At 49.5% G+C, this 27,125-nt stretch overlaps 1 protein-coding gene across 3 annotated transcripts in view; it reads right to left on the bottom strand.

The window, feature by feature from the left end:
- The window catches only part of LOC138520143 (protein IWS1 homolog A-like), a 721,593-nt gene that overhangs the window by 335,252 nt on the left and 359,216 nt on the right, over positions 1-27,125 (bottom strand). For all 3 annotated transcript variants that reach the window (XM_069632628.1, XM_069632629.1, XM_069632631.1), the window contains one exon: positions 25,260-25,337. In XM_069632628.1, the coding sequence (XP_069488729.1) occupies positions 25,260-25,337 (78 nt within the window). The remainder of the gene's footprint in view (positions 1-25,259; positions 25,338-27,125) is intronic.

Raw genomic sequence — 27,125 nt, 5'->3', positions numbered from 1 at the left:
CTAGCACATTTGTTTTACAGAAACAGCAAGTTCTCAGATCGCGTTGGAGCTTATTTATCAAACCCTGGATCTCATTGTATGGTACTAAATTAATTCTTATGTTTGGGAAAATAAAGTATCCAAAGGGCGTCTGGGAATGTAGTCATATTGTCAGTAATCATTTGGAGAGGATTCCCATCCAATGGAATATAATGGGGATAAGTATATTGCTTGCATTCTTCAATGGTCTGAATCCAGTCAGTTACTCAAAGGCGCTTCTTCACCTCTAGAGGTTTCATGATCATTATGTGAATTGTAAACATTAAGATAAAATGAATGTGAATCAATATTCACTTCATTCCCCCTAAAATAATGATTTTCCATGCATGTGAACCTAGTCAATCTCAAGTTAACACGTACAGTAACTTTATGTTGAACATCTGAATGAATGAAACAGAGGCAATTAAAAGCAGTATATTTAGGAAGCAGCTTGTGCTGACCATGAGTGAAAGTTCATCTCCAGGATTGTTGAGGGGCCCAGGGCATCCATTGTATTGCAGCATCAGTATGCTGCAGTATGCCAAGGGGAATAGGGCAGGTCGAATTCACCATAAATACATTGCGGTGACACCTGGAAAAAAGGCAGTTCCTGATCTAGAGCATCATATCTTTACTGTTCTTTGGTCTGATACAAAAAGGGCTGAATACATGAAGTGAGCTTCTGCATGGGTGAAAGTCACTCTATTATGTAGTAGTGCTCAGTATCTTACAATAAAGTATCATGATGGCACAGTTTGATAATTGTGCTACTTGGACCATGCCCCAGAAAAACAAAGAGGGAAAAAGAGAAATTTCCCAGAGATCATTTGGTCCAAGATCACACTGCGTGACTTCTGGAGGCAGGATACAGAGTCTCTGAATTGATGCACAGGAGTGAACAGGGAGAGGTGTCCTATATCCCAGACTATTGGAGCCCTCTTTCTCTATTCCTGAAACCCAGAGAAGCTTATGGGAAAAATGGTGCCTTCAGGTGGAAAGCACTGTTCTGGTACCACCTTCAGAAACATTCCTCAAATATACACTATTCATTTATGCTATAAATCAATTTACAAATAATAAAACACATTTTCTGATTGTATGCTTTTCTATGAAAGGCACTTGTCCCAATGTCAAATAGCTTGTCAAATCTTTATAGGGATTTATGGTATTTCAGAACAGACATTCACAGGCCGATTCATGGAATTAATGTGCGCTGAAAGCGTGCAAATCGCAGTGCCAGTGCGAAAATCGCAGCAAAACCCGTGCACAGCGATTCATGGAAGTCCGTGCGTGAGTAAATTCCAGGATGTGCGCCAAAATTCTGCGTGCCGCACGCTGGCACACACGTCTCCAAACAGCATGCGCTACGCGCACAGCAAAATCGCACATAGCGCGGCACACACAACAAAAGTAGGAGAAACAGGGGGCGTTACACGCGGAATGGGGAACAACGCGTGAAAATGTGGGCGTCACGGGGGAAGTACAGGAGGCAAATGCGCGGAACGCCCACACACACGTTCAAAACACGTATTCATGGAATCGAACGGGGCTGACGCGTGCGCCAAAAAAGACGCGCTAATCCGGAAACACGTACGCCAGCAGGAAGCAGGCGTACGTGGACCCGCGCAGCATAAAAGTGCGCACAAACAACAAACAAGCCCAGACGCCAGGATGAATATATGTCAGGTGCAGTCAGGTTGGAGCGACATATTCTTTACATACAGTATCATATACACATTTACATTGGGTCAGGGGAGACACATATTTAGTATAGAAAGGTTTTGGGAAGTTATTATGGGTTATATTTTTAAACAGCCAATTTTGCTCTTAACCTTCATTGCAGTCTATGGAAAATGCCCCAAGCCAAGATGGAGGTTCTCAGTCTAAATTCTAATTGGCTGGAGATTGTTTATAGGGAGGACAGTGAACATTCTAAACTGCCTTTCATCGTCTTTGCCCAGCTGAGAGGTCGTGTGCTTTGCTGCTCCTGCTTAACTTGTTCAAGGGTGTCAAGTTTCAAGCAGTCGAGTGGCATCTTTGAAAATATAACAGGAGTCGTGTATGGAGTTTGGTGGAGACACAGGACAGGTTTGAGAAATTTCCAATTTCCTGAGAAAAGAAGTTTTCAAGTCTCAATCACAAGATAAGTGACTTACATGTTTTGATGAACTTTGTAAAAAGGTTATATTAATTTAAAAGGATTGAAATCGCAAATCTGTATCTAAAAAACTGAAGCACGTACGTTTGTTTTCTTTCCTACGTATCATTTCAAACTAGCGCGTGATTTTTTTTTCCCGTTACTTTGAGCCTGCGCGTGTGACTCTGCGCGTGAGAGTGAAGCGCGAGCGTGAACTTTGGACTCGCGTTTACTGTTCATATACGCGTGGGTTTTTTCTACGTGAGTTCGCGTGTGTGTTATATTACGCGTCTCGTATCTGCACGTGCGCAAGAACTAATCTATGTGGAGCTTTCGCGCAAGCTCTCAGAAGTGTCACGTGATAAAATAAAAGCGCGTGTGCTTTTTTCCCACGATTTGTTTTTTGCGCTTATGCGTATTTTTTCGTGGGTTGGACTTTAGCGCGAGTGAGTTTTAATCGCGTCTTGGACATTAGCGTGTGTGCGTCTTAGCCGCGATTTGGATTTTCAGCGCGTGTGCATATTTCCCGCGACTTGGAGAAAAGCGCGTGTGTTTTTTCCCGCGGTTTGGATTTTCAGCGCGTGTGCGTATTTCCCGCGTCTTGGATTAAAGCGCGTGTGTTTTATCCCTCGGTTTGGATTTTCAGCGCGTTTGCGTTTTACCCGCTGTTTGGATTTAAGCACGTGTGCTGACTTGTCCATGTGAAGATTTCATCGCAAGTTTAAAATTCGTTACTGAGTAAAAGACACTCTAAAAAGAACATATAAAAACAAATACAAGAACTTAAAAGAACTTCCTTAAACTTATTTGAAGAACTTTAGATCTTGTTCAAGAATCTTGAGGTTGAGAAGACGAACTACAAAGTTAAATATTACATTCATGGACCTACTGAGAAGGCTGAATGATCTTTAAGATTCTGGTCAACAAGTAAGGAAGTCTTGTCTGCTTATCACTTCTTTGGGCATACTGAAGAGAAGTACCAGGTGAAGAACCAGCGAGTTGATAGCGTCCAGCCTGGTGTTTGTTTCTTTGTCCCTTCCCCCTTTCCCCTGAAAGTGAGGTAAACTGAGCGGTTATATATATATCAGCTCAGAGTGCCACATTTTGGGTGGATTGTCAGGGGTTCAGCAGCTTCCGCAGACACCAGGATCTCAGCCTGATAGAATGAAAGGCCAATAAAAAAAAGTGTCTGCCCAAGCTGTTATGAACCCCGATGAGACAGCCATGGAGGCATTGGGAGTAATGGTTAGGGAAATGAGAGAAGAGTTACGGGTGGCTCATCAGGAATATTCAAGTCTTTGTCAAAGAATGGATGAGTTAAATTTAAAGGTAACTCAAATACAAGAAAGAGAAGTTTAAGTTTCGCAAGGTGCAGGAAACCCACCTGAGTTGGTGAGAGTGGGAGAAGAACAAGAACCTAGACTTCCCAGAGGGGCATAGGGAGGTTTAGGAACTTTAGTTATGCCTGTTCCTTTGGCCGCTCCCGAACGTTTCTTAGGAGATTCAAGAAAGTTTCAAATTTTTCAGACTCAGTGTGAATTGCATTTTTTAAGTCGTCCAGAGTTGTTTTCCACAGATGCTTCAAAGGTAACATTCACCTTATCATATTTATCTGGAGAAGCTTCTGCGTGGGGAAGTCTTTTGGTGAGTCAAAAGAGTTTGGCTTTGAATAATTGTTCCCTTTTGCAGTCCAAATTTAAGAAAATGTTTGATAAGAGACAGTTATCTTTAGAGGTTGATGGAGAATTACTGGAACTGCGCCAGGGAGGAAAGGAGTTGATTTCTTATATCACTCAATTTAGAACTTTAATTTTAGAAAGTAAATGGCCAGAGGAGAAGAGGGCTTCCTTATTTTATAGGGGCTTAAAGGATGAGTTAAAACATGCTCTGGCTGGAGTTTTGGAGCGACCAAATACTTTAGATGCCTTAATTGATTTGGTAGTTCAGTTGGATTTTCGTTTAACAGAAAGACGTTTAGAGCGTAGACGTTCTCAGGGAGAAGTTAGGTTTCCAGGAAGAATGGAGAGGCCTAAAGTTGAGGTGGTGAACAGAGAAGTGAAGTCAAAGATAATTGACCAGCAGAGCCGGGTGAGAGGTCCGTTGTCCAAGGAAGAGAAGGCAAGAAGAAGGGAGAATAATTTGTGCTTATACTGTGGTAGGAGTGGCCATTTTCTTGAAAACTGTCCTTTTACCCCCAAGAAGATCTCCAAATCTTCAGGCAGAGTACAACAAGTGGCTAACACAATACAGACAGCGGTTCCTCACATAACTGTGAACGTATCCTTGATATTTGAAAAAGTAATTTTAGGTTCTGGGCCAATTATTATTGATTCAGGAGCTACGGGTAATTTTATGGATAGGGGATTGGCAAAAACTCTAGGTGTTCCTATAGTTGCAAAGAAAGAAATGGAGCAGGTCAGGGCAGTTGATGGGACATCTCTTTCTTCAGGTCCAATCACTCATAATACAGAGTTACTTGAGATGGAGATGACTGGAGGTCATAAAGAAAATATCTCTTTTGAGTTAATTGACGCTCCAATCTTGAAAATTATTTTGGGTATGCCCTGGCTTACACTTCATAATCCCAGAATTGATTGTTGTGCAAGAATTGTATCCTTAGAATCAACCTTTTGTTTGGAACATTGTCCTTCAGGAAAATCTTTTGAAGAGAAAGAAAAAGTTGTGAATTCCGTTTCATTTTCGCTTGCAGAAAGAGGGGCAATAGGTTTTGACATTGGAGCAGTTGTGGGTGAACTTCCAACTTGTTATCAGGATTTTTGGGATGTATTTGATGAAAAGGAAGCTGGAGAGTTGCCTCCTCATAGACCTTTTGACTGCAAGATAGAGTTAGAGCCTGGAGCTATTTTACCTAGCAGTAGGGTTTATGCCTTGACAGAAAAAGAGAATGATTATTTGGAAGAATATTTAAAGGAAAATTTGGCTAAGGGATTTATTCGGCACTCTCAATCGCCGGCAGCCTCACCATTGTTCTTTGTGCCTAAAGCTGATGGTTCTCTCAGAACTTGTATAGATTACAGGGCGGTAAATAGAATGACAGTGAAAAATCGGTATCCTCTCCCTCTCATTTCAGAAATGTTAAATCAAATCCAAGGTGCTACCATATTTTCTAAGTTGGATTTATGTGGAGCTTATCATCTTGTAAGGGTCCAAGAGGGGGATGAGTGGAAGACGGCATTTAAGACCAGATTTGGCCTGTATGAGTACCAAGTGATGCCTTTCGGTCTTTGCAATGCCACAGCGGCTTTTCAATTTTTTATTGATGAGGTTCTTCGGGAATTTCTTGATGTTTTTGTTATCGTCTATATTGACAACATTTTGATTTTTTCCCAGAATTTGGAGAAACACAAAATTCATGTTCGACAGGTCTTAAGAAAATTGAGAGAGAATAATCTTTACGCTAAATTGGAGAAGAGTAAGTTCCATACGGATTCGGTAGAATTTTTAGGATTTGTGATCACTCCTTGTGGCCTGGAAATGAATCCAAAAAAGGTGGAAGCGGTTTGTGATTTACCTACTCCAACTAAGGTGAAGGGGATCCAGAGCTTTTTGGGATTTGCCAATTTTTACCGAAGATTCATTGAAGGCTTCTCCAGTTTAGTAGCTCAAATTATTCGACTTTTAAGAAAAGGAGTTCCATTTGTTTGGGAAGCCAAGGCTGATGAGGCTTTTCAAATTCTGAAGGAGAAATTCATTACCTCTCCTATCTTGATTCATCCTGATACTTCCAAACCATTTTTTGTAGAGGCTGATGCTTCCAATGTGGCAATGGGAGCAGTGTTGTCTCAGAGGCATAATGTTACAGGACAATTGCATCCAGTGGCCTACTTTTCTAAGAGATTTTCACCTGCGGAGGAAAATTACACCATTTTAGACCGAGAGCTTCTTGCTATCAAAGCAGCATTTGAAGAATGGCGACATTTTTTAAAAGGAGCACGTCACACTGTGACAGTATTAACTGACCACCGAAATTTACTTTTTTTGAAGACAGCAAAAACTCTGACACCTCGACAACTTAGGTGGTCCTTATCTTTTGTGGATTATGACTTTATAGTTACTTTTAAGCCAGGTAATCAAAATAAAAAAGCAGATGCTCTGTCACGGCAGTTTCCAGAAAGTGAGGTTAAGTCGGTCTGTGAGCTTCTTCCATTGATCGCTCCAGAACGTTTTGTTCTTGCTGGGATTGAAAAGGAGAACAAAATCTTCAAGAAAGTACGGGAATCCATTTCTGAGACACAACTCGAAGATTGGGTTCGTTTGGATCCAGCTCGCAAAATTAAAGATGGTTTACCTTATTTAGATGACAGACTCTATTTACCATCAATTGAACTTAGAGAAAAAATGTTGAAGGAGTGTCACAAATCAGTTTTGACAGGACATCCAGGGTATCGGAAGACTCTTGAGTTGATCAGAAGAAATTTTTGGTTGGAAAAAATTCGACAAGATACCCTTAATTTTGTTAAGACCTGTGAAGTTTGTGCTAGATCTAAGAATCTCATCGGAAAGCCTTCTGGGTTATTGGGGCCGTTACCAGTTCCACCGCGGCCTTGGTACTCAGTGTCCTTAGATTTCATCACGGATCTTCCACAAGATAAAGGGTGTACATCGGTATTGGTTGTAGTTGATTTACTCACTAAAGAAGCACATTTCATTCCAATGAAGGGAGAGGTTACTGCTGATAGTTTAGCTCAAAGTTTCTTGCAAGAAGTGGTAAGATTACATGGAATTCCCAGTCAGGTCATCTCAGATAGAGGGTCTCAATTTATTTCTAAGTTTTGGAGAGCTTTTTGTAAGAGATTGGGAGTTGAGGTATGTCTATCATCAGGTTACCATCCCGAAACCAATGGGCAGGTAGAAAGGATAAATCAGGAGTTGGAAAAATATTTGAGGTATTATCTGCAGACAGGTGAAGAGTGGGTAGATTTGTTGTGGGTTGCAGAATTCGCATATAACAACTGTAGTAAGGATGCCACCTCTATGTCTCCGTTTTATTTGGGACAAGGTTTTCATCCTCGTTTTCTTAGTATTGAGATCAATAATGATTCAGGAAACCCAGAAGTCGAAAGGAGACTAGAAGTCATGAAAAGAAATTTGGAAAAGGCAAAAGGGGTGTTGGTGGAGAGTAAACAAAAATACAAAGGGTTTGCTGACCGTAAAAGAAAGATTAGTCCTCAATATAGTGAGGGAGATTTGGTGTGGTTATCAACCAAGTTTTTGAGAATTAAAGGAAGAAATAAGTTTTGTCCTCGTTTCGTAGGACCGTTTGTTGTTGAAAAGGTGATTAATCCAGTGGCTGTTCGTCTTAGATTACCCAGTCATATGAAAACTCATCCAACTTTCCATGTTAGTTTATTAAAAGCTGTGGTTAAAGGAAATAGATTAACACCTACTCCTTCAGCAGTTGTGATTGAGGAAGATGCTTCTGAAGAATTTCTGGTTAAGAGAATTCTGGACTCTAGAAGAGTAAGAGGAAAGCTACAGTATCTCATTGATTGGGAGGGTTTTGGTCCTGAAGAGCGCACTTGGGAGAAAGCAAGTGATGTGCATGCTCCTCGTTTGGTTGAAAGATTCCATAAAAAATTTCCATTGAAAAGTGGCCCAGGGACTGGGCGTTAGGAGGGGGGTACTGTCAGGTACAGTCAGGTTGGAGTGACATATTCTTTACATACAGTATCATATACTCGTTTACATTGGGTCAGGGGAGACACATATTTAGTATAGAAAGGTTTTGGGAAGTTATATGGGTTATATTTTTAAACAGCCAATTTTGCCCTTAACCTTCATTGCAGTCTATGGAAAATGCCCCAAGCCAAGATGGAGGTTCTCAGTCTAAATTCTAATTGGCTGGAGATTGTTTATAGGGAGGACAGTGAACATTCTAAACTGCCTTTCATCGTCTTTGCCCAGCTGAGAGGTCGTGTGCTTTGCTGCTCCTGCTTAACTTGTTCAAGGGTGTCAAGTTTCAAGCAGTCGAGCGGCATCTTTGAAAATATAACAGGAGTCGTGTATGGAGTTTGGTGGAGACACAGGACAGGAATGAGAAATTTCCAATTTCCTGAGAAAAGAAGTTTTCAAGGCTCAATCACAAGATAAGTGACTTTCATGTTTTGATGAACTTTTTAAAAAGGTTATATTAATTTAAAAGGATTGAAATCGCAAATCTGTATCTAAAAAACTGAAGCGCGTACGTTTGTTTTCTTTCCTACGTATCATTTCAAACTAGCGCGTGATTTTTTTTTCCCGTTACTTTGAGCCTGCGCGTGTGACTCTGCGCGTGAGAGTGAAGCGCGAGCGTGAACTTTGGACTCGCGTTTACTGTTCATATACACGTGGGTTTTTTGTACGTGAGTTCGCGCGTGTGTTATATTACGCGTTTCGTATCTGAGCGTGCGCAAGAACTAATCTATGTGGAGCTTTCGCGCGAGCTCTCTGAAGTGCCACGTGATAAAATAAATGCGCGTGTGCTTTTTTCCCGCGATTTGGTTTTTGCACGTATGCGTATTTTTTCGTGGGTTGGACTTTAGCGCGAGTGAGTTTTAATCGCGTCTTGGACTTTAGCGCGTGTGCGTCTTACCCGCGATTTGGATTTTCAGCGCGTGTGCATATTTTCCGCATCTTGGATTAAAGCGCGTGTGTTTTATCCCGCGGTTTGGATTTTCTGCGCGTGTGCGTCTTACCCGCGATTTGGATTTTCAGCGCGTGTGCATATTTTCCGCATCTTCGATTAAAGCGCGTGTGTTTTATCCCGCGGTTTGGATTTTCTGCGCGTTTGCGTTTTACCCGCGGTTTGGATTTTAGCGCGTGTGCTGGCTTGTCCACGTGAACATTTTATCGCAAGTTTAAAATTCGTTCCTGAGTAAAAGACACTCTAAAAAGAAAATATAAAAACAAATACAAGAACTTAAAAGAACTTCCTTAAACTTATTTGAAGAACTTTAGATCTTGTTCAAGAATCTTGAGGTTGAGAAGACGAACTACAAAATTAAATATTACATTCATGAACCTGCTGAGAAGGCTGAATGATCTTTAAGATTCTGGTCAACAAGTAAGGAAGTCTTGTCTGCTTATCACTTCTCTGGGCATACTGAAGAGAAGTACCAGGTGAAGAACCAGCGAGTTGATAGCTTCCAGCCTGGTGTTTGTTTCTTTGTCCCTTCCCCCTTTCCCCTGAAAGTGAGGTAAACTGAGCGGTTATATATATATCAGCTCAGAGTGCCACATTTTGGGTGGATTGTCGGGGTATCAGCAGCTTCCGCAGACACCAGGATCTCAGCCTGATAATATACCGTTCCTAGCAGCAGTGGTCGTGGGATACCGCAGGAGGAGGAGAAGGATAGTCAGGCCGAGAATTTTCACACCCACAACCAGCCTTTTTGGGATGCCTGATGACCAGGTGTATGGGAGGTACAGGTTTCAACCTCACCTAATACTCGACCTGGTGAGTGAGTGGGAGGAGGACCTCACATCACCCATCCTGTGCTCCCAAGCACTCAGCCCCCACGAGAAGGTCCTCAATGTACTGCACTTCTTGGCCACTGGATCATTTCAGCGGACAAGTGCTATAGTGGGGGGCTGTCACAGGCCACGCAGTCACGCTGCGTACACCAGGTCTTAGCCATCATGACTGCACTGCCATCAGTCCGCAGGCACATATACCTGCCCAGAACACCTGCAGAAAGGCAGGCTGCCGTCCAGGATTTCTACGGGGTGGCACAATTCCCCAAATTCCTAGGTGCCATTGATTGCACCCATGTGGCTCTACGTCCCCCCAGGGCATCAGAGCACATCTATAGAAACCGCAAGCACTGGCATTCCATCAACGTGCAGGTAGTATGTGATGCCAAGGGAATCATCACCTCAGCATATACCAACTATCCAGGGTCCACCCATGACAGTTTTATTTACAGAATGTCAACCCTAAACCGGGACCTAGAAGCTGGGCGGCATCGCGATACATGGCTGCTCGGTGAGTATAAATGCCACAGCACATGCATGCATGTCAGATACTGAGTAATGTCACAACCCCACTAATGATACCCATCACCGCCTCCCCAGGGGACAGTGCCTACCCTCTGAGCACCCACATGATGACGCCAATTGGGAACCCCACCACGCCACCCGAGGTAAGATACAACACAGCCCACATTGCAACCGGGGAATAGTGGAGCGCACATTCGCAGACCTCAAGTCACGCTTTCGCTCCCTTGACCGTTCTCGGGTGGCAGCTGTTGTACTCTCCCCCAGTAGTGTGCAGGATCATAGTGGCAGCATGTGTCCTGCACAACGTTGCAACACGCCGGGGCCTGCCGGTGGACATGGTGGTGCCCCCACATCCCCAACCACATGCACGGCTGCTGCGCATGGGAGGGAAAGGGCACGGGGTGAGGCAGCCTGTACGCAGCTGGTGGCTAATTACTTCTCCTATAATCACACCCCTGTGGAGTGCACACAGCCCTGGCACATACCAGCTGACAATCAATGATGATGACATAAGGGACAGTCAACTGTCACAACCATAACAGCCTGAGATTGGTCACCTGGAAGTGTTACATTGTGTGCATCCCTACCTACACAAACACCACCAATGCTGTGTCATCAAAAGACACACTTCTATGCTGCTAAATTCATTACCCCCTTGCAAAATACAACATGACAACAGTGCCATGTCACCCAACCCGTCCCCAGTACCGCCACCCAACACACCATGGCATGTCATGCTATGTGAGAGCAAACAAAGTAATCCCCAAAACCTGACACAAGTGTCACAAAATACAGTGTCCCTAATAGAAACTGGCCACACACAATATGCTCCCAGTAATGTAGAACTAACAACGCACATGTCCAAATACTTACCAACAATACAATGCAGCTACACAACCTCAAACATAGCAAAAACATGACAGTACTAAGTTAAAGTAGTGGTAGTCTTACAACCTGATTATGCCAGCACATCGACCCCTTCCAACTGTACAGTGTTGCTGCCACGCAAATGTGTAAGTGCACTGCTTACAACATGAACTCCATCTCCAAAGTAGACGGCCTTGTGAAGACATGAGGAATGAACCTGCAAATTAGGAGGAAGACATGGATTCACATTCACATATCAATACACCATGCAGTGTACAATACAACAACAATATCCACTAGGAATCTATACACAGTATTGACTACAGACTGCCCACACAGCTCATGGGAGTCCAACGTCATTGTGTAATTCACTGTCACTTGGGCACACACTTTGCAAGCCCATGGAAACGGGAAGCAGGAGAGGTGTGTGTCTCACGAACCCAAGCATCTAACCCAAACTCAGGACAAGCCTGCATGTGCCCAGCCGGAATACAGTGGATGCCCACGGGAGCCAGACAAGGCAACACATTGTAAAATAAAATCAAAAATCAAAAACCAAAAATGCCCATGTGGGGGCCGGGGGGCGAGGCCACCCAGGAGGTCCGAGGACAGGGTGCGCACCAACAGCCACCTGTGTGGATGTTGGGAAAAAAAAACCTCCATGGGCTCATGGCCTGCACGTCTATGCCATTTTGGGAGAACTGCTGCTGTCGCTCTCATCACCCTCTGCTGCTGCATCAGGAGGTGGTGGTGCTATGGGAGGCAGCCCACGCAAAGCCCTGGTATGGTCCTCCATGGCAGCAAGCATGAGGGTGTGGAATGTCTCGTTCTGGAGGATTATAGTGTGGAGATCCCCATGCAGCACCAGACGTGATGCCCGGATCTCCTCCTGAGTTGCCTGCATCACAGCTGAGAGTGAACGTGTGAGCCGCTCCAGCTGCTCTTCTGTCCTCAAGTTAGTGGAAGCCTCAAGGTCAACATGAGTCTCCCTGAGGGGATGGAGTTCTACCCTCAGGGCTTCCCTGTGGCCCTGGGACTCTATTGATATCAATTGGCGTAGAGTCTCCAGTGCCACCCGTCGGTCCATGTTGGACGCCAACATGTCTTCCCTGTGTGATTGGCAAATGGAGTCTGTTGCCTGCTGTAGTTGCTCCATCTGCCTTTCAGTGGGGACAATGGAAGTGGCCACCCTCTCCATTGCTTGAGCCATCATCTCAACTGATGCTGCCTGTTGGGTTGCCATACCGTACATGGATTGTTCCCATACGGTATTGCCTGGTGGCGTACGGCCACCGCGTTGGGGGGCACCACACCTTGCTGTGCCGGCACTGCCTGAGGCTGCAGGACTGCATTCCCCCTCTGATCTGCTGGCCCAGGAACAGGATCAGATGTTGTGGAGTGTGACCCTGCATCCGTAACCGCCAAAGGCATATTTACCAACACTGACATCCCCATAGAAGGTTCTACCCCTGGTGCAGGTGGGTTGGACAGAACAGAATCCCTGCCAGAAACACTTACCTGTGACAGCACATAGGTCTCATCATCCGAATCAGCACCTGAATAGAGGTCTGGGGAGGTGCACCCAGAGACACCCTTGGACAGAATGTTCTGCAGCAAGATTGGGTTCTCACCCACCACCACACCACGCCCCCCACTGGTGCCCGGTTGTGCCTAAGATCCTGGGTCTGCACCATCTCCTCAACCTCAACAGCATCAAGTGCGTCATCCCCTGCAAAAACATGAGAAGACAAAAAATGCAAACAGGCATTAGCACCATAGCACACAAATAGGCCTGACAAGCTGCAGAACCAGTACACGATTTACACATGTCCCACATGACTATAACTTTCCCATGCATGCACTGTCACTGAGTTGGAAGGGGAGGCAAAAGGCAGACACTGATGACACCAAGATGGAAGAGCAACACATTTGCTGCATGCTGGGTAGCACTGCCATCACACATTGGCCTGTGAGAGGCAAGTCCAATACACATACATGACACATGCCATCACACAGATGGCATGTACCATAGCCATGGTACATTCCACAAGTACATCCATATGTCAGTGAATGAGTACTGTCAGCCACCCATGTGAGATGGACATGATGAGATGAAAAATGCTACAAAGTGTGATAAAATACGCATGTGCCACACACTGCAACACATCCAGTATACAAAAATACAGTGATTGCAGGCCGATGTACACATCAATGGTTGTGCACTTCAACATGACAGGAAACAACTATCATGTTCCACATTCAAACAGGCCCCAAAAATGTATTTGATCAGGCCAATACTCAATCAGCCTGAATGGTCAAATCATTCACCTAACAAGGTAACACATCTGGGCCAATGTGGGCTTCAACAATGACAGAAGTATGTCACAAATGTGAAAATAGGGCTGAGGAATGCGTAGCAAAAGTGGGAGAATTGAAACAATCAGCCTGCACGAACACTGAAAAATACAAACAATGTTGTTGCAAGATGCCACTTCAAGGGCAACTGCCGTAATGTTGCGCTAAATTACTACTGTGGGCAGAAGGGATACTGTCACACCCAAATCCAAGGCCGCTGAATGTTTTGGTTGAAGCACATGGGTGACCCATACCACTCAGGCACACACATCCTCACCTGGCACGCAATCAGAACCCATCACCCAAACAACATACACATGCATTACACACACATGCATGGGCACTCACCGGACAATGCATCATAATCAGGTAGTTTTCCCACACCTGGGATCTGTTCCTCTGTGACGAAGGCCCCAGCAACAGACTCATGTTCCGTGAGTTTGTTGTCCTCTTGTGGAGACCCACCGCCAGTCACCAGAGTAGCGGCATGATTTGAGGCCAGCTTGTTCTTTGCTCTGCGTTTCAGGTCATTCCACCGCTTGTAGCCATCATCAGCTGTGCGCCACACAAATCCAAGGGCACTTATGCGGTCGGCGATGATCTGCCAGTGTGCCTTACGTTAACCAGTTGTGGTCTTGGACCCTGCAGTCACCAGCATTTCGTGGCTATGTGCCGACACATAGGACACAAGTGCATCAAGTTCTGCGTCATTAAAGCAAGGCTTCCTTGACGTGCCGGAGTGTGTAGCCGTGTCTCGGGTCTTAGCCTGTCGTGCCAGAGCACCCTTCTTCCTCTTCTTTAAAAGTGGAGCGGAGCCAGAGTGGCTTACGCCGCTCAGGTCAGTAGGGGCAGAATCACCGGTGGACTGGGTAGTAGGAGTGTGGGAATGCACAATGACCATAGGTCTTGATGCAGGCATTGGTTGCAGGGTAATGTTGGCAGGGGGAACGTCAGTTTGATGGACCTGGACTGACACTGTCCGAGCTGGGAGAGTCAGAGCTGGGGCGGATGGAGCTGCAGCTGCCCCTGCAGCCTCCCCACCCTGCATACTTGGAGCAGCAGATACCATAGCTGCCCCAGATCCACGTGGCTTGGTGACAACAACTTGCACCGCCACACATGGCCTAGACTTGCTCACCTGGAAGTCAGCCTGGGAGTCATCCTGTGCCAGGTCAGGTGCCACAATGGGCTGGTCCAACAGGGGCTGAGCTGGGATGGTGTCAGCCATGTTTCCCTCAACCATGGGGGGGGTATGGGTGTCCCTGATTGTTCCTCCACACATGGGGGTATAGGGGCACCCTGCAAATCCCGGCCATGTCCCCTACCGTGCCCACCACGCGTGGCCTGGTCCACCTTTTGAAGGTCGGCCACCTTTGCCTCCAATACCGCTTGGTCGCCTCCCAACCATGGCACTGATGTTGTTGTGCGTATGGGAGTTGCAGTAAACTATTGTGCTGGGCAATTGGGGGTCAAAGCGGTAGGATACTAGATGAAATTCGTACCCTAGTGCTCTAACAAGGCTGTCTGTGACCCCTGGGCGAAGATGACGGGTCACGCAACACGCACAGGCAGCCCAAAATCAAAAATTAACGTGCACGCAACCCCTCGTAGACCACGTGCATGAAAAAATGAACCCGCACTAGGCTATGGCACCCAGAAACACAAAATTAAGTGTACGCGTAATACACGAAGCCTACAATGACCTCTGAAGGGGAACGCGACACACGGGGCAAGCACAGTTGCTAAGTACGTGCAGAACTCACCGTCTGCCTGGAAAAAGAACATGAAAAATACGCACGTGTGCGCGTTGGCAACACCTCCGCCAAAAGAAGAATTGTACGCTGTCTGAGGAGACAGGACAAAAGGAGAAGTGAACTCTGTTTGAGGAAACAGGCCCAACAAAAAATCAGAAAAGAGCTGTCAGAGGTAACAGGGAGTACGAACTAGAAACGCTGTGAAGTAATCGCATGTGAACCGACAAGAAGTACAGATTTCACCCACTCGCTCTCCACGAAAATCACATACAAGGAAATGGCCTCCTACACGTAGCTTTTAAACTGGCCCACACGTACACGTCAGATACGCGTGTACGCGGGCCCTTTTCTCCAATTACACGGGATGACACTCGGACGTGCAGTTTTTCCACGTGTGCTCTGTCATCACGTGCTATGAGGGAAACGGCCGCGCTCGTAATGTAACTTACGCGCTTACGCGGTAAGTGCCTTTGGTCCAATGTAATCGCGTGTGTGTGCTGATGCGCTTACACGCTAAGGCCCTTTCCTTGAATTACACGCTGACGTGCAATTTTTTCACATGCCAAATCACTCCGTATCAAGCTGGCCACGCAAAAACACACGGAAGACCCTGCTCCTGCCCAGAAGGCCGAATTACTGCCCCCCAGAGCCGCGAGCACGCTCCCACCTGCCATCTGCTGCTGCCTGACTGCCTGCTGCCCACGTGCCCTGCCATTTGCTGCCTGCACATCAGCCAGGGGTGTAGTTGCTGTGACCACCCCTGCTGGAACCAAAGACTCCCGACTGGGATTCCATCGCTCCACATCCCAGCCCCAGGACCCAGTTGCCCACCCACTCCTGCCTCTGGGGTTACCATGTCCAGCACAACTGGCAGCACTGGCAACCCCCAGCCAGAGAGGCAGAGGGCCACCAGCTTCACTGCCACTGAAGTTGGTGTCCTGGTGGAGCAAGTCCTGGGGCAGTATGAGGCCCTCTTTGGAAGTTAGCGCACTGACAATGAAGGACGGACCAGGATCTGGATGGACATTGTGACTGCCATCAACACGGAGGGGGTGGCAGTCCACGACTTATATCATGTCAAGAAGCGCTGGGAGGACTTCAGGTCCAGGACCCTCAACAAGGCCCAGCGCCTCGCTAAGGCAGCGGATGCCAAGGGGCACCGGGGCCAGTTGTCGAACCATCAAATGAGGGTCCTGGAACGAATATGCCCAGCGCTCTACGTCCAGATCCTTGAGAGGCAGCCCCGTCTGGAGTCGAGCGGTAAGTGTACATGCATGTTGATAGTACGCTGTGCGTGTCGTGGTGTGCCAGTAGTGTGCAGGTTGCACATGTGTTTATGTAGGGCCATGTAGGGATGTGTATGAACATGGGCGTGAGGCTGCCACTTGTGAGTCCTCTCAGTTGTGAGACACATTGATGGTGTATGTGTTGGTAGGCATGCTGGGCAAATGCAGGTGTGGGAGCACACATGTTTGAATTTCTGTGTATGTACATTGGCATGGTTGTGGCATGGATGGTGGTTCATAATGCATGCATCTGCACTGTGTGCATGTGCATGTATGTGTACCTGACAAGTGTGCAACTGTGATGCAACATAGATGCACGTGACACTGATATGTAGAAGGCTGAATGGCAGATGTGACATGTATGGCGATCTCATCACTGCAACAGTTGGAGGAGATGTAGACATGCATGTAAGTGTGGTGGCGTGTGTGCATGTCTAGTGCACTCCTTGTGTTTCATGTGATGTCAGGCTCACCTTTGGTTATTCATGCTGTTGTATGTGTATGGATGTTGCTGCCTGGTGCAATATTGCTGTTGAAATGTTCATGTGTGTGAGTTAAAATGACATGTGTGTCCTGGAGTGTGATGCCGTGTCTGTAGTTAAACAATGCCACTCATGTGCAACTGTCATGTGTGTATCAGTCCATTGTACAGTGCCCTGATGCCTGTGTTTTATCTCTCCCTGTCTGCAGCGTCAACTGAAGAAGACGGTGGTGAGGGTGCTGTGGAGCACAGCGGCAGGGATCGTCCCGCCAGCCAGAGACGCAAGGCCCGGCTCCCCTCCCAGGTTGTCATCTTGTCGGGGAGTGAGGAGTTCGGTGCCGCGTCCCAGGCCACAGCTGCCAAGGGAAGGTCCAAGAGGCAGAGGTCGGAGTTGGACTCCTCGGCAGCAGAAGGGGCAGCTGAGACCCCACAGGTTCCGACGGAGGAAGATGGCACAGAGTCATACAGGTTGGTGTGGGGTTTGGTGGAGGAGGGGGCCGTGCAAGGGACAGACACGGGGTCTGGAGGTGGGGATTCCACTGGTGTTAGTGATGCAGGGGCAGGGACAGGCACCATTTCGAGACGCCTGCACCTCGTTGCTGCCTGCCGGCAACCGCACCAGGGCTCTCAAGACGAATCTTACCCATGAGCTCTCCAGCCTCGAAGATTTTTCTCTTGGTTATCCCCCGTTTGGGCTCCCCATGCTCACACACCACGTGCTCCTCCAACCTGAGACAGTTTCACTGAGGTGCCACTTCCCGTGGACCCTCCTCAGACCCTGTCCATCGCATCAGGGATTCCGTACCAGCCACACACAAGGGTCGCCTCCCACCAACCAGGCCAGCCCTTATACCCACGCAGCTCCAACCTGCTTCCTCACCTGCCCCATTTTGGAAAGATACTGCGTCCATCTACGCTTACTGGAAGCACGACATGTGAGTCGTCTGACTTTTTTTGGCCCAAGAAGAAGGCTATCTACCTATCCTGCCGAAACGTCAGCAGCACACCCACCCAGACTTTCTATGGGCCTTTTTTGTTGTGCTGCCCCTTAAATCCCTAACATCATATCCAGACGTAGACCGAATATAAGGTCAGACTTTAGCCAGGCACAGGAGACATAGCTTCAACTGTCTCCCCATCTTACATTCTCACAGTGTGTTCTCCATTCTCAATGACATAGGACATTTTGATTTTCAAGTTGTTGGTCATATGCAAAAATGATGAACCTACATCTCATGTCACTGAGTACAGTTTCCTTTATATAGTGAATTTTCAACTATGTATGTTTTTTCATGAATGGACATCATGGATTGTTATGAAAAGAAACAACTGGAATTTTTTGCAATATAAAGTTTATTAAAAAAAAGCTCATAATAGAAAGTTAAATGATGAATTAAAATTCATTTTACATATATTTTTGAGTCATGTGTTTAGCATCAGCAAGCATGTTGCTTTTCTTAATGGTTGCCCAGAATGATATGTGTTCCCATTAGGGTCTAAATAACCAGTGTACACTGAATTCTCCCCGTACACCTCCTAGATTTATAGAGGGGAGGACAACCCCCTTGTTACAGCTTCTCCAGCTCTCCAGTCCTTCCCGCTCCAGGGCAGCCTCCTTTTGTTCAACTGGGGCAGGGACAGGAGGCAGCACAGGCCACCGCGGAGGTGCCCGTGTGTAATCCTGTCCCCGATCCTGTGACTGCATCGTCCCGCACCAGCAGGGATGCCTACGTCCAGACCCGTTTTCAGGGAGGGGATCCGCTTACAACAACTGGCCTTCTTCTCCCTGCGGACATGGCTAACCGGGACCGGTTTGAGCCTGTCCTGGGTGGGGTGGCGTTGCGTCAACGGGCCATGCGAGGTGACCTGCAGTCTTTCCATGAGGAGACTGCACGTCATCTCGAATAGCTCGTTGACCGCGTTGACCTACTGGGACAGCTCACCAGGGACGGAATCCTCTGTTTGCTGGACCTTGTTCCGACCCCCTGCTCAACTGAACCCCCTATGCGCCAGTCGTACTGCATGCCATCTTCCCACCCATGCATCACCTGAGTACCCTGTGGAGCTGCCTCTGACCCTGTGGCCAGGCTTGTGGAGGACACCTCCCTGCCACAGTTGGGAGTCGGACGTACAGCAGGGGTGGCCACATCAACAACTGCACCCCAGCCGGAGGAGGATGTGCAGGCAGCAAGAGCCAGGGCACAGGCAGAGGCACAGCAGCAGCAGCAACAAGGTGGGAGCCATGATGGCTCGGGGCCTTCGTCATCAGAGGGGCCGGCATCGGCCAAAGGGCAGGAGGACCCAGGACTGGAAGTGTCTTCCGTGTGGCAGCCGTTAGGCCATGCTATAGATGCGGAGTGGCAGCGGGCAGAAGAGGGACGGCTCACGATGGTCAGGGCAGAGAACTCCATGTGGAGGGCCCTGAGGCGGGCAGAGTGCCTCGAGGCAATTCGCAGGGATTTGGAGGAGAACATGTCGTCGTCCCTGCGAACCCTCGGGGGCCATGGAAGAGGACCGCCTCCAGGACATTGAGCAGGAGTTTGATGATGCCCTGGCCCGGGACATCCAAAAGCGAGCCGTCAGACTAGCCCGCTGCCATTATAAATAGTTTTTAGAGTTAGGTTTCCTTTTTGTTTTCCTTTTATTTGTGATCAATGGACAATGCCACACACAGTTGTATATAGTTATATTTTTAGGTAGTTTCTTAGGTAGGTTACATTTGTTAAGTTGGGCTCATTGACCCTTTACATCGTTGGACAATGGATTGATTTATTTTTGGGATTTTTGCACATGGATTAATGGATTTTTATTTTGGACAATGGATTGTATATAGTTACATCATGGATTCATTTGGATTTTTTTTTTTCATTATGGACATGAAACAATGGATATCTTTTTTTTACCTTTTTTTGGATTTGCGTTGGTGGAGGGAGAGTTTGGACTGATTTTCTTTCAAATTAAATTGCATTGCTCATCATTTTCATTCACTCATCTTTTTCACATGCTTTTCGTTTCATGTTTGATATTTTGGTATGCTTTAATTTCATTTATTTATTTATGTACATAATACATTTTCATATTTTAGTTCCATGTGTTGGATTTGCTCATTGGGTTGATGCATGTGAAATTGTGGGTTTACACAAGCAATGCCAACCAGTGTATGTGTGTGATGGACATGTGTTGATGTACATAGTTGAGTTTTGGTTTGTGTCTTGAGATCGGCATGTCAGTGTGGGGTGGATTGGGAAATCATTGCGTCTCAAGAATGGGGTGGCATGATGTGGTATTTTTTGGTGTAGAAGTGGGCCATGACTGTGCATCTTTATTTTGTGTAGGGGGGGACATGAGTGGGACATGAGTGGGGGCATGCTGGCAGGTGCCCCGCACTGCTGGGGGGGTGGGGATGCAGGGGAACATGAGTGGGACATAAGTGGAGGCCTGCTGGCAGGTGCCCCTGACTGCTGGGGGTTGGGGGTTAAAGGGGGACATGAGTGGGACATGAGTGGGGGCCTGCTGGAAGGTGCCCCTGACTGCTGGGGGGTGGGGGTGCAGGGGGACATGAGTGGGACATGAGTGGGGGCCTGCTGGCAGGTGCTCCTGACTGCTGGCGAGTGGGGGTGCAAAGGTCATGAGTGTGACATGAGTGGGGACCTGCTGGCAGGTGCCCCTGACTGCTGGGGAGTGGGGGTGCAAAGGGACATGAGTGGGACATGAGTGGGGGCCTGCTGGCAGGTGACCCTGACTGCTGCGGGGTGGGGGTGCAGGGGGACATGAGTGGGGGCCTGCTGGCAGGTGCCCCTGACTACTGGGGGGTGGGGGTGCAAAGGGACATGTGTGGGACATGAGTGGGGGCCTGCTGGCAGGTGCCCCAGACTGCTGGGGGTTGGGGGTGCAAAGGGACATGAGTGGGACATGAGTGGGGGCCTGCTGGCAGGTGCCCCTGACTGCTGGGGGTGGGGGCGCAGGGGGACATGAGTGGAGGCCTGATGGCAGGTGCCCCGCACTGCTGGGGGGTGGGGGTGCAGGGGGACATGAGTGGGGGCCTGATGGCAGGTGCCCCTGACTGCTGGGGGGGGGGGGTGCAGGGGGGAATGAGTGGGGGCCTGCTGGCAGGTGCCCCTGACTGCTGGGGGGTGGGGGTGCAGGGGGACATGAGTGGGACATGAGTGGGGGCCTGCTGGCAGGTGACCCTGACTGCTGCGGGGTGGGGGTGCAGGGGGACATGAGTGGGACATGAGTGGGGGCCTGCTGGCAGGTGCCCCAGACTGCTGGGGGTTGGGGGTGCAAAGGGACATGAGTGGGACATGAGTGGGGGCCTGCTGGCAGGTGCCCCTGACTGCTGGGGGTGGGGGCACAGGGGGACATGAGTGGAGGCCTGATGGCAGGTGCCCCGCACTGCTGGGGGGTGGGGGTGCAGGGGGACATGAGTGGGGGCCTGATGGCAGGTGCCCCTGACTGCTGGGAGGTGGGGGTGCAACGGGATATGAGTGGGACATGAGTGGGGGCCTGCTGGCAGGTGCCCCTGACTCCTGGGGGTGTAAAGGGACATGAGTGGGACATGAGTGGGGGCCTGCTGGCAGGTGCCCCTTACTGCTGGGGGGTTGGGGTGCAGGGGGATATGAGTGGGGGCGTGCTGGCAGGTGCCCCTGACTGCTGGGGGGTGGGGGTGCAGGGGGACATGAGTGGGGGCCTGATGGCAGGTGCCATGCACTGCTGGGTGGTGGGGGTGCAGGGGGACATGAGTGGGGGCCTGATGGCAGGTGCCCCTGACTGCTGGGGGGTGGGGGTACAGGGGTCCATGAATGGGACATGCGTGGGGGCCTGCTGGCAGTTGCCCCTGACTGCTGGGGGGTGGGGGTGCAGGGGGACATGAGTGGGACATGAGTGGGGGCCTGCTGGCAGGTGCCCCTGACTGCTGGGGGGTGGGGGTGCAGGGAGACATGCGTGGGACATGAGTGGGGGCCTGCTGGCAGGTGCCCCTGACTGCTGGGGGGTGGGGGTGCAGGGAGACATGCGTGGGACATGAGTGGGGGCCTGCTGGCAGGTGTCCCTGACTGCTGGGGGTTGGGGGTGCACAGAGACATGAGTGGGACATGAGTGGGGGCCTGCTGGCAGGTGCCCCTGACTGCTGGGGGGTGGGGGTGCAGGGAGACATGCGTGGGACATGAGTGGGGGCATGCTGGCAGGTGCCCCTGACTGCTGGGGGTTGGGGGTGCACAGAGACATGAGTGGGACATGAGTGGGGGCCTGCTGGCAGGTGCCCCTGACTGCTGGGGGTGGGGGTGCAGGGGGAAGTGAGTGGGGGACTGCTGGCAGGTGCCCCTGACTGCTGGGGGCTGGGGGTCCAGGGGGACATGAGTGGGACATGAGTGGGGGCCTGATGGCAGGTGCCCCTGACTGCTGGGGGGTGGGGGTGCAGGGGGACATAAGTGGGGGCCTGCTGGCAGGTGCCCCTGCTGCTGGGGGGTGGGGATGCAGGGGAACATGAGTGGGACATGAGTGGAGGCCTGCTGGCAGGTGCCCCTGACTGCTTGGGGGTGGGGGTGCAGAGAGACATGAGTGGGACATGAGTGGGGGCCTGCTGGCAGGTGCTCCTGAGTGCTGGCGAGTGGGGGTGCAAAGGGCATGAGTGGGACATGAGTGGGGGCCTGCTGGCAGGTGACCCTGACTGCTGCGGGGTGGGGGTGCAGGGGACATGAGTGGGGGCCTGCTGTCAGGTGCCCCTGACTGCTGCGGGGTGGGGGTGCAAAGGGACATGAGTGGGACATGAGTGGGGGCCTGCTGGCAGGTGCCCCTGACTGCTGGGGGGTGGGGGTGCAGGGGGACATGAGTGGGGGCCTGCTGGCAGGTGCCCCTGACTGCTGGGGGTGGGCGTGCAGGGGGACATGAGTGGGACATGAGTGGGGGCCTGATGGCAGGTGCCCCGCACTGCTGGGGGGTGGGGGTGCAGGGGGACATGAGTGGGGGCCTGATGGCAGGTGCCCCTGACTGCTGGGGGGTGGGGGTGCAGGGGGAAATGAGTGGGGGCCTGCTGGCAGGTGCCCCTGACTGCTGGGGGGTGGGGGTTTAGGGGGACATGAGTGGGACATGAGTGGGGGCCTGCTGGCAGGTGCCCCTGACTGCTGGGAGGTGGGGGTACAAAGGGACATGAGTGGGACATGAGTGGGGGCCTGCTGGCAGGTGCCCCTGACTCCTGGGGGTGTAAAGGGACATGAGTGGGACATGAGTGGGGGCCTGCTGGCAGGTGCCCCTTACTGCTGGGGGGTTGGGGTGCAGGGGGACATGAGTGGGGGCATGCTGGCAGGTGCCCCTGACTGCTGGGGGGTGGGGTGCAGGGGGACATGAGTGCGACATGAGTGGGGGCCTGATGGCAGGTGCCATGCACTGCTGGGTGGTGGGGGTGCAGGGGGACATGAGTGGGGGCCTGATGGCAGGTGCCCCTGACTGCTGGGGGGTGGGGGCGCAGGGGTCCATGAATGGGACATGAGTGGGGGCCTGCTGGCAGTTGCCCCTGACTGCTGGGGGGTGGGGGTGCAAAGGGCATGAGTGGGACATGAGTTGGGGCCTGCTGGCAGGTGCCCCTGACTGCTGGGGGGTGGGGGTGCAGGGAGACATGAGTGGGACATGAGTGGGGGCCTGCTGGCAGGTGCCCCTGACTGCTGGGGGTTGGGGGTGCACAGAGACATGAGTGGGACATGAGTGGGGGCCTGCTGGCAGGTGCCCCTGACTGCTGGGGGTGGGGTGTGCAGGGGGACCTGAGTGGGGGCCTGCTGGCAGGTGCCCCTGACTGCTGGGGCTGGGGGTGCAGGGGGACATGAGTGGGACATGAATGGGGGCCTGATGGCAGGTGCCCCTGACTGTTGGGGGGTGGGGGTGCAAAGGGACATGAGTGGGACATGAGTGGGGGCCTGATGGCAGGTGCCCCTGACTGCTGGGGGGTGGGGGTGCAGGGGGACATAAGTGGGGGCCTGCTGGCAGGTGCCCCTGACTGCTGGGGGGTGGGGGTGCAAAGGGACATGAGTGGGTGATCAGTAGTGCAAGCTGACACGTGGCTTGGCTGGGGGGCATGTCCATGGTAGATGGGCTGCCTGCGGGACATGACCAGGGATGCAGGGTCGTCCCCTGTGATGTGGGCTGCCTGCAGGGGCCGTGGGGGGTGTAGAGGAAACACCTGGGAGGACCCACACTGCCAATCCACGTGTAGGACTCCCTGCGCACCCACGAAATTCAGTACACAACTCTGACAGCAAAATTGCGTGTGAAACTTCCTGCGCACCCCAGGGATACACATACCCCACTCCCACAGGGCCAATCACGTGTGAAACTTCCCACGCACCCCCAAATTACACGTACCCTGCTCAAATCGTGTGTGAAACTTCCCGTGCACCCCAGGAATACACGTACCCCACTCGCACAAGGCAAATCGCGTGTGAAACTTCCCGTGTACCCCCGAAATACACGTACCCTGCTCAAATCGCGTGTGAAACTTCCCGCGCACGCCAGCAATACACGTACCCCACTCGCACAGGGCCAATCGCGTGTGAAACTTCCTGCGCACCCCAGGAATACACTTACCCCACTCGCACAGGCCCAATCGCGTGTGAAACTTCCCGTGCACTACCGAAATACATGTACCCTGCTCAAATCGCATGTGAGACTTCCTGCGCACCCCAGTTATCCACATACCCCAATCGCTCAGGGCCAATCGCATGTGAAACTTCCCGCGCACCCCCGAAATACACGTACCCTGCTCAAGTCGCATGTGAAACTTCCCGTGCACCCCAGGAATACACGTACCCCACTCGCAGAGGCCCAATCGCATGTGAAACTTCCTGCGCACCCTCGAAATACAGGTACCCTGCTAAAATCGCGTGTGAGACTTCCCGCGCACCCCAGTTATCCACATACCCCACTCGCATGTGAAACTTCCTGCGCACCCCCGAAATACATGTACCCTGCTTGGCGTTTGCTGTTTGGCAGCCCTGTAAACTGGTCCAGGGTTAGCGCAGCCCTTTGCGATTGATTGGGGATTTTGATGGCTTTTCCTTGTGCTAGGGGCGTTCTTGGGGGCGTAACTGGCGCTGCTGCAGGGTCGCAGCGCCACTCTGTGGCACGGCTGGTTTGGGAGGCTAAAATCCATGAATATGATGTGCGCGGAAATGGATTTTAGCGCACGCGGCTAGTGCAGACATTCGCACGCGCACACTGTGCGCCAGCCGCGTCCGCCACTTGTGCACGAAATTCTATGAATTACCCCCTCAATGTTATTGGGATAAATGCAACTGCTGCTAGATGTGATTATTTCTTGGACACAATAAGGCACAGGTTCAACCATGCAACACAATGAAACATTTACAATGTACCTTTTCAGGAGAAGATTTGTTGATCGGAATTAAATCTTCACTGTCACTTTTTTCATCCACAGCCACAGATTCGGCCAGCTACATATTTGAAAACAAATGTAAAAAGAAGAAATGTATAATGTGCTTTTCATGAATAAAAATGTGTTTGTTTACAACGTTACTTGACTAAATGACATGTGGGATAAGTATTAACACATGCTTGAGCTCTGTAGCAATAGCCCAAAAGCAAATAAACCATATATTGATTAACTGCCCCTAGTGGCAGTTATGAAGTAATTTCTGATAGAAATGAAGATGATGGAATGCCCATATATACCATTAATGAGCAGATTGGCATACGTACCTTGTTACGAGTGTATACACATGATTGCATTTTAGACAATTCAAGTCCCCTAAATTCAGAGTATGTGCTCCTGAGTTTCATACAGCTACCAGAGGTTTCCTATCCTTGAACAAAATACCTTCCCGTGTGGAATTTAAAATTGAGTCCAAACAAGAGAGTAATTTGGGTGTAATATGACTATTAGCAAACATCTGCAGAAAGGAGAGGAGAGTAAGGAACAAGAAGGAGGCAGAGGAGGTCAAAGTGGAGGGAGGAAAAGTGGGGACAACAAGAACACACATCTGGAGGGATAAAATTAGGAGGTGAAGAGACATATCTTGAGAAATATATAGGGAGCCAGAGAATAGAGAGGAAGCGGAGGAACATTAAATAAAGGAGATATGAGAGGTAAAGGACGGTGTAGGGAGAGGCAAACACAGGGTGAAGGATGAGTAATTGTTTTTTTTTTATTGACTTTAGTTTGAAAAAATAAGCAAACTTTTTTTGTCACCGTTTCATCATTACATTTCAAATTCCTAATGGGGGTGCAAAAAAAGGTACATTAATGATGGGCAAGAAAAACAACAAAACAAGAGCGTGTCCCTCAAATTGCTCCTTTTTGGCTTTCTGCCATAGTTTATTTCTTCTAGTCGTCATAGTCCCACTCAACTCAATTTTTTTTCCCAAATTTCGTACTCGATTCTCTTCTTCAGCTCCCCCTACTTAAATTTAGCGCTTCACGTCTTATTCTCGCTCAGCTTTCGTTGCCATGGAAGTATCATATCAACAAAATTGATGAGCGAGCATGTCAAGTTGGTGTTAATCCCTGATATAGCATAACTCCACCATTCAGCCATGTTTCCATTCTTTGGCGCAAAGTGCGACAGATGTAGTGAACGCTGGTTGGCAATATTTGGGCATTCAATTATCAGATGTTTCAATGATTCGATCTCTATCAGACAATAGCGACAGATGGCACTTGTCGCTGGATCGTTCCTTTTCATTAGGATCTCACGAGTGTGGTAAAGATTAAGCCGCAGTCTTAAGAATTGGTTTATGTGGTATTGTGATGGAAATCTGGTAAGATACTTAGGTGGGTCTCCTACTTTAGTTGAAGACATACCTGGATCAATATTCATCGGCAATACATCTTTCATGTTGTTATTTATGATCCAGTTCCATTGGTTGAACTTGATTTTTGCCAATTGCGGAGTATTCATTACCATTTCCATTTTTATGTCTGCCGCATCTAAAATGGCCAACAATTTCTCTTCCCTTTTGTTTAGCAATTCTGCGGACGGATCTTGATCTTGATATTTAAAATCAAATATTGTTTCGCTCCCGGTGGTAACCTCATTTTAAGGAGCAAACATATTGACCTCCATAAAACTACTGAATACAAGGAGTTCAGTCCAAGCTCATTATGGATTTTTACCATTGGGGTACATTGTGGTAGTTTGAGAACTTTGCGCCAGAATTTGCCTTCCACTTGAGACCAAAAGCTTGCATTAATATTCCAACTTGTTTCGCTTCCAAAACATAGT

Source organism: Ambystoma mexicanum, chromosome 13, assembly GCF_040938575.1.
Source record: "Ambystoma mexicanum isolate Mex_15411 chromosome 13, UKY_AmexF1_1, whole genome shotgun sequence".
Taxonomy (NCBI): Eukaryota; Metazoa; Chordata; class Amphibia; order Caudata; family Ambystomatidae; genus Ambystoma; species Ambystoma mexicanum.
This window is presented reverse-complemented; position numbering and strand designations above follow the sequence as displayed.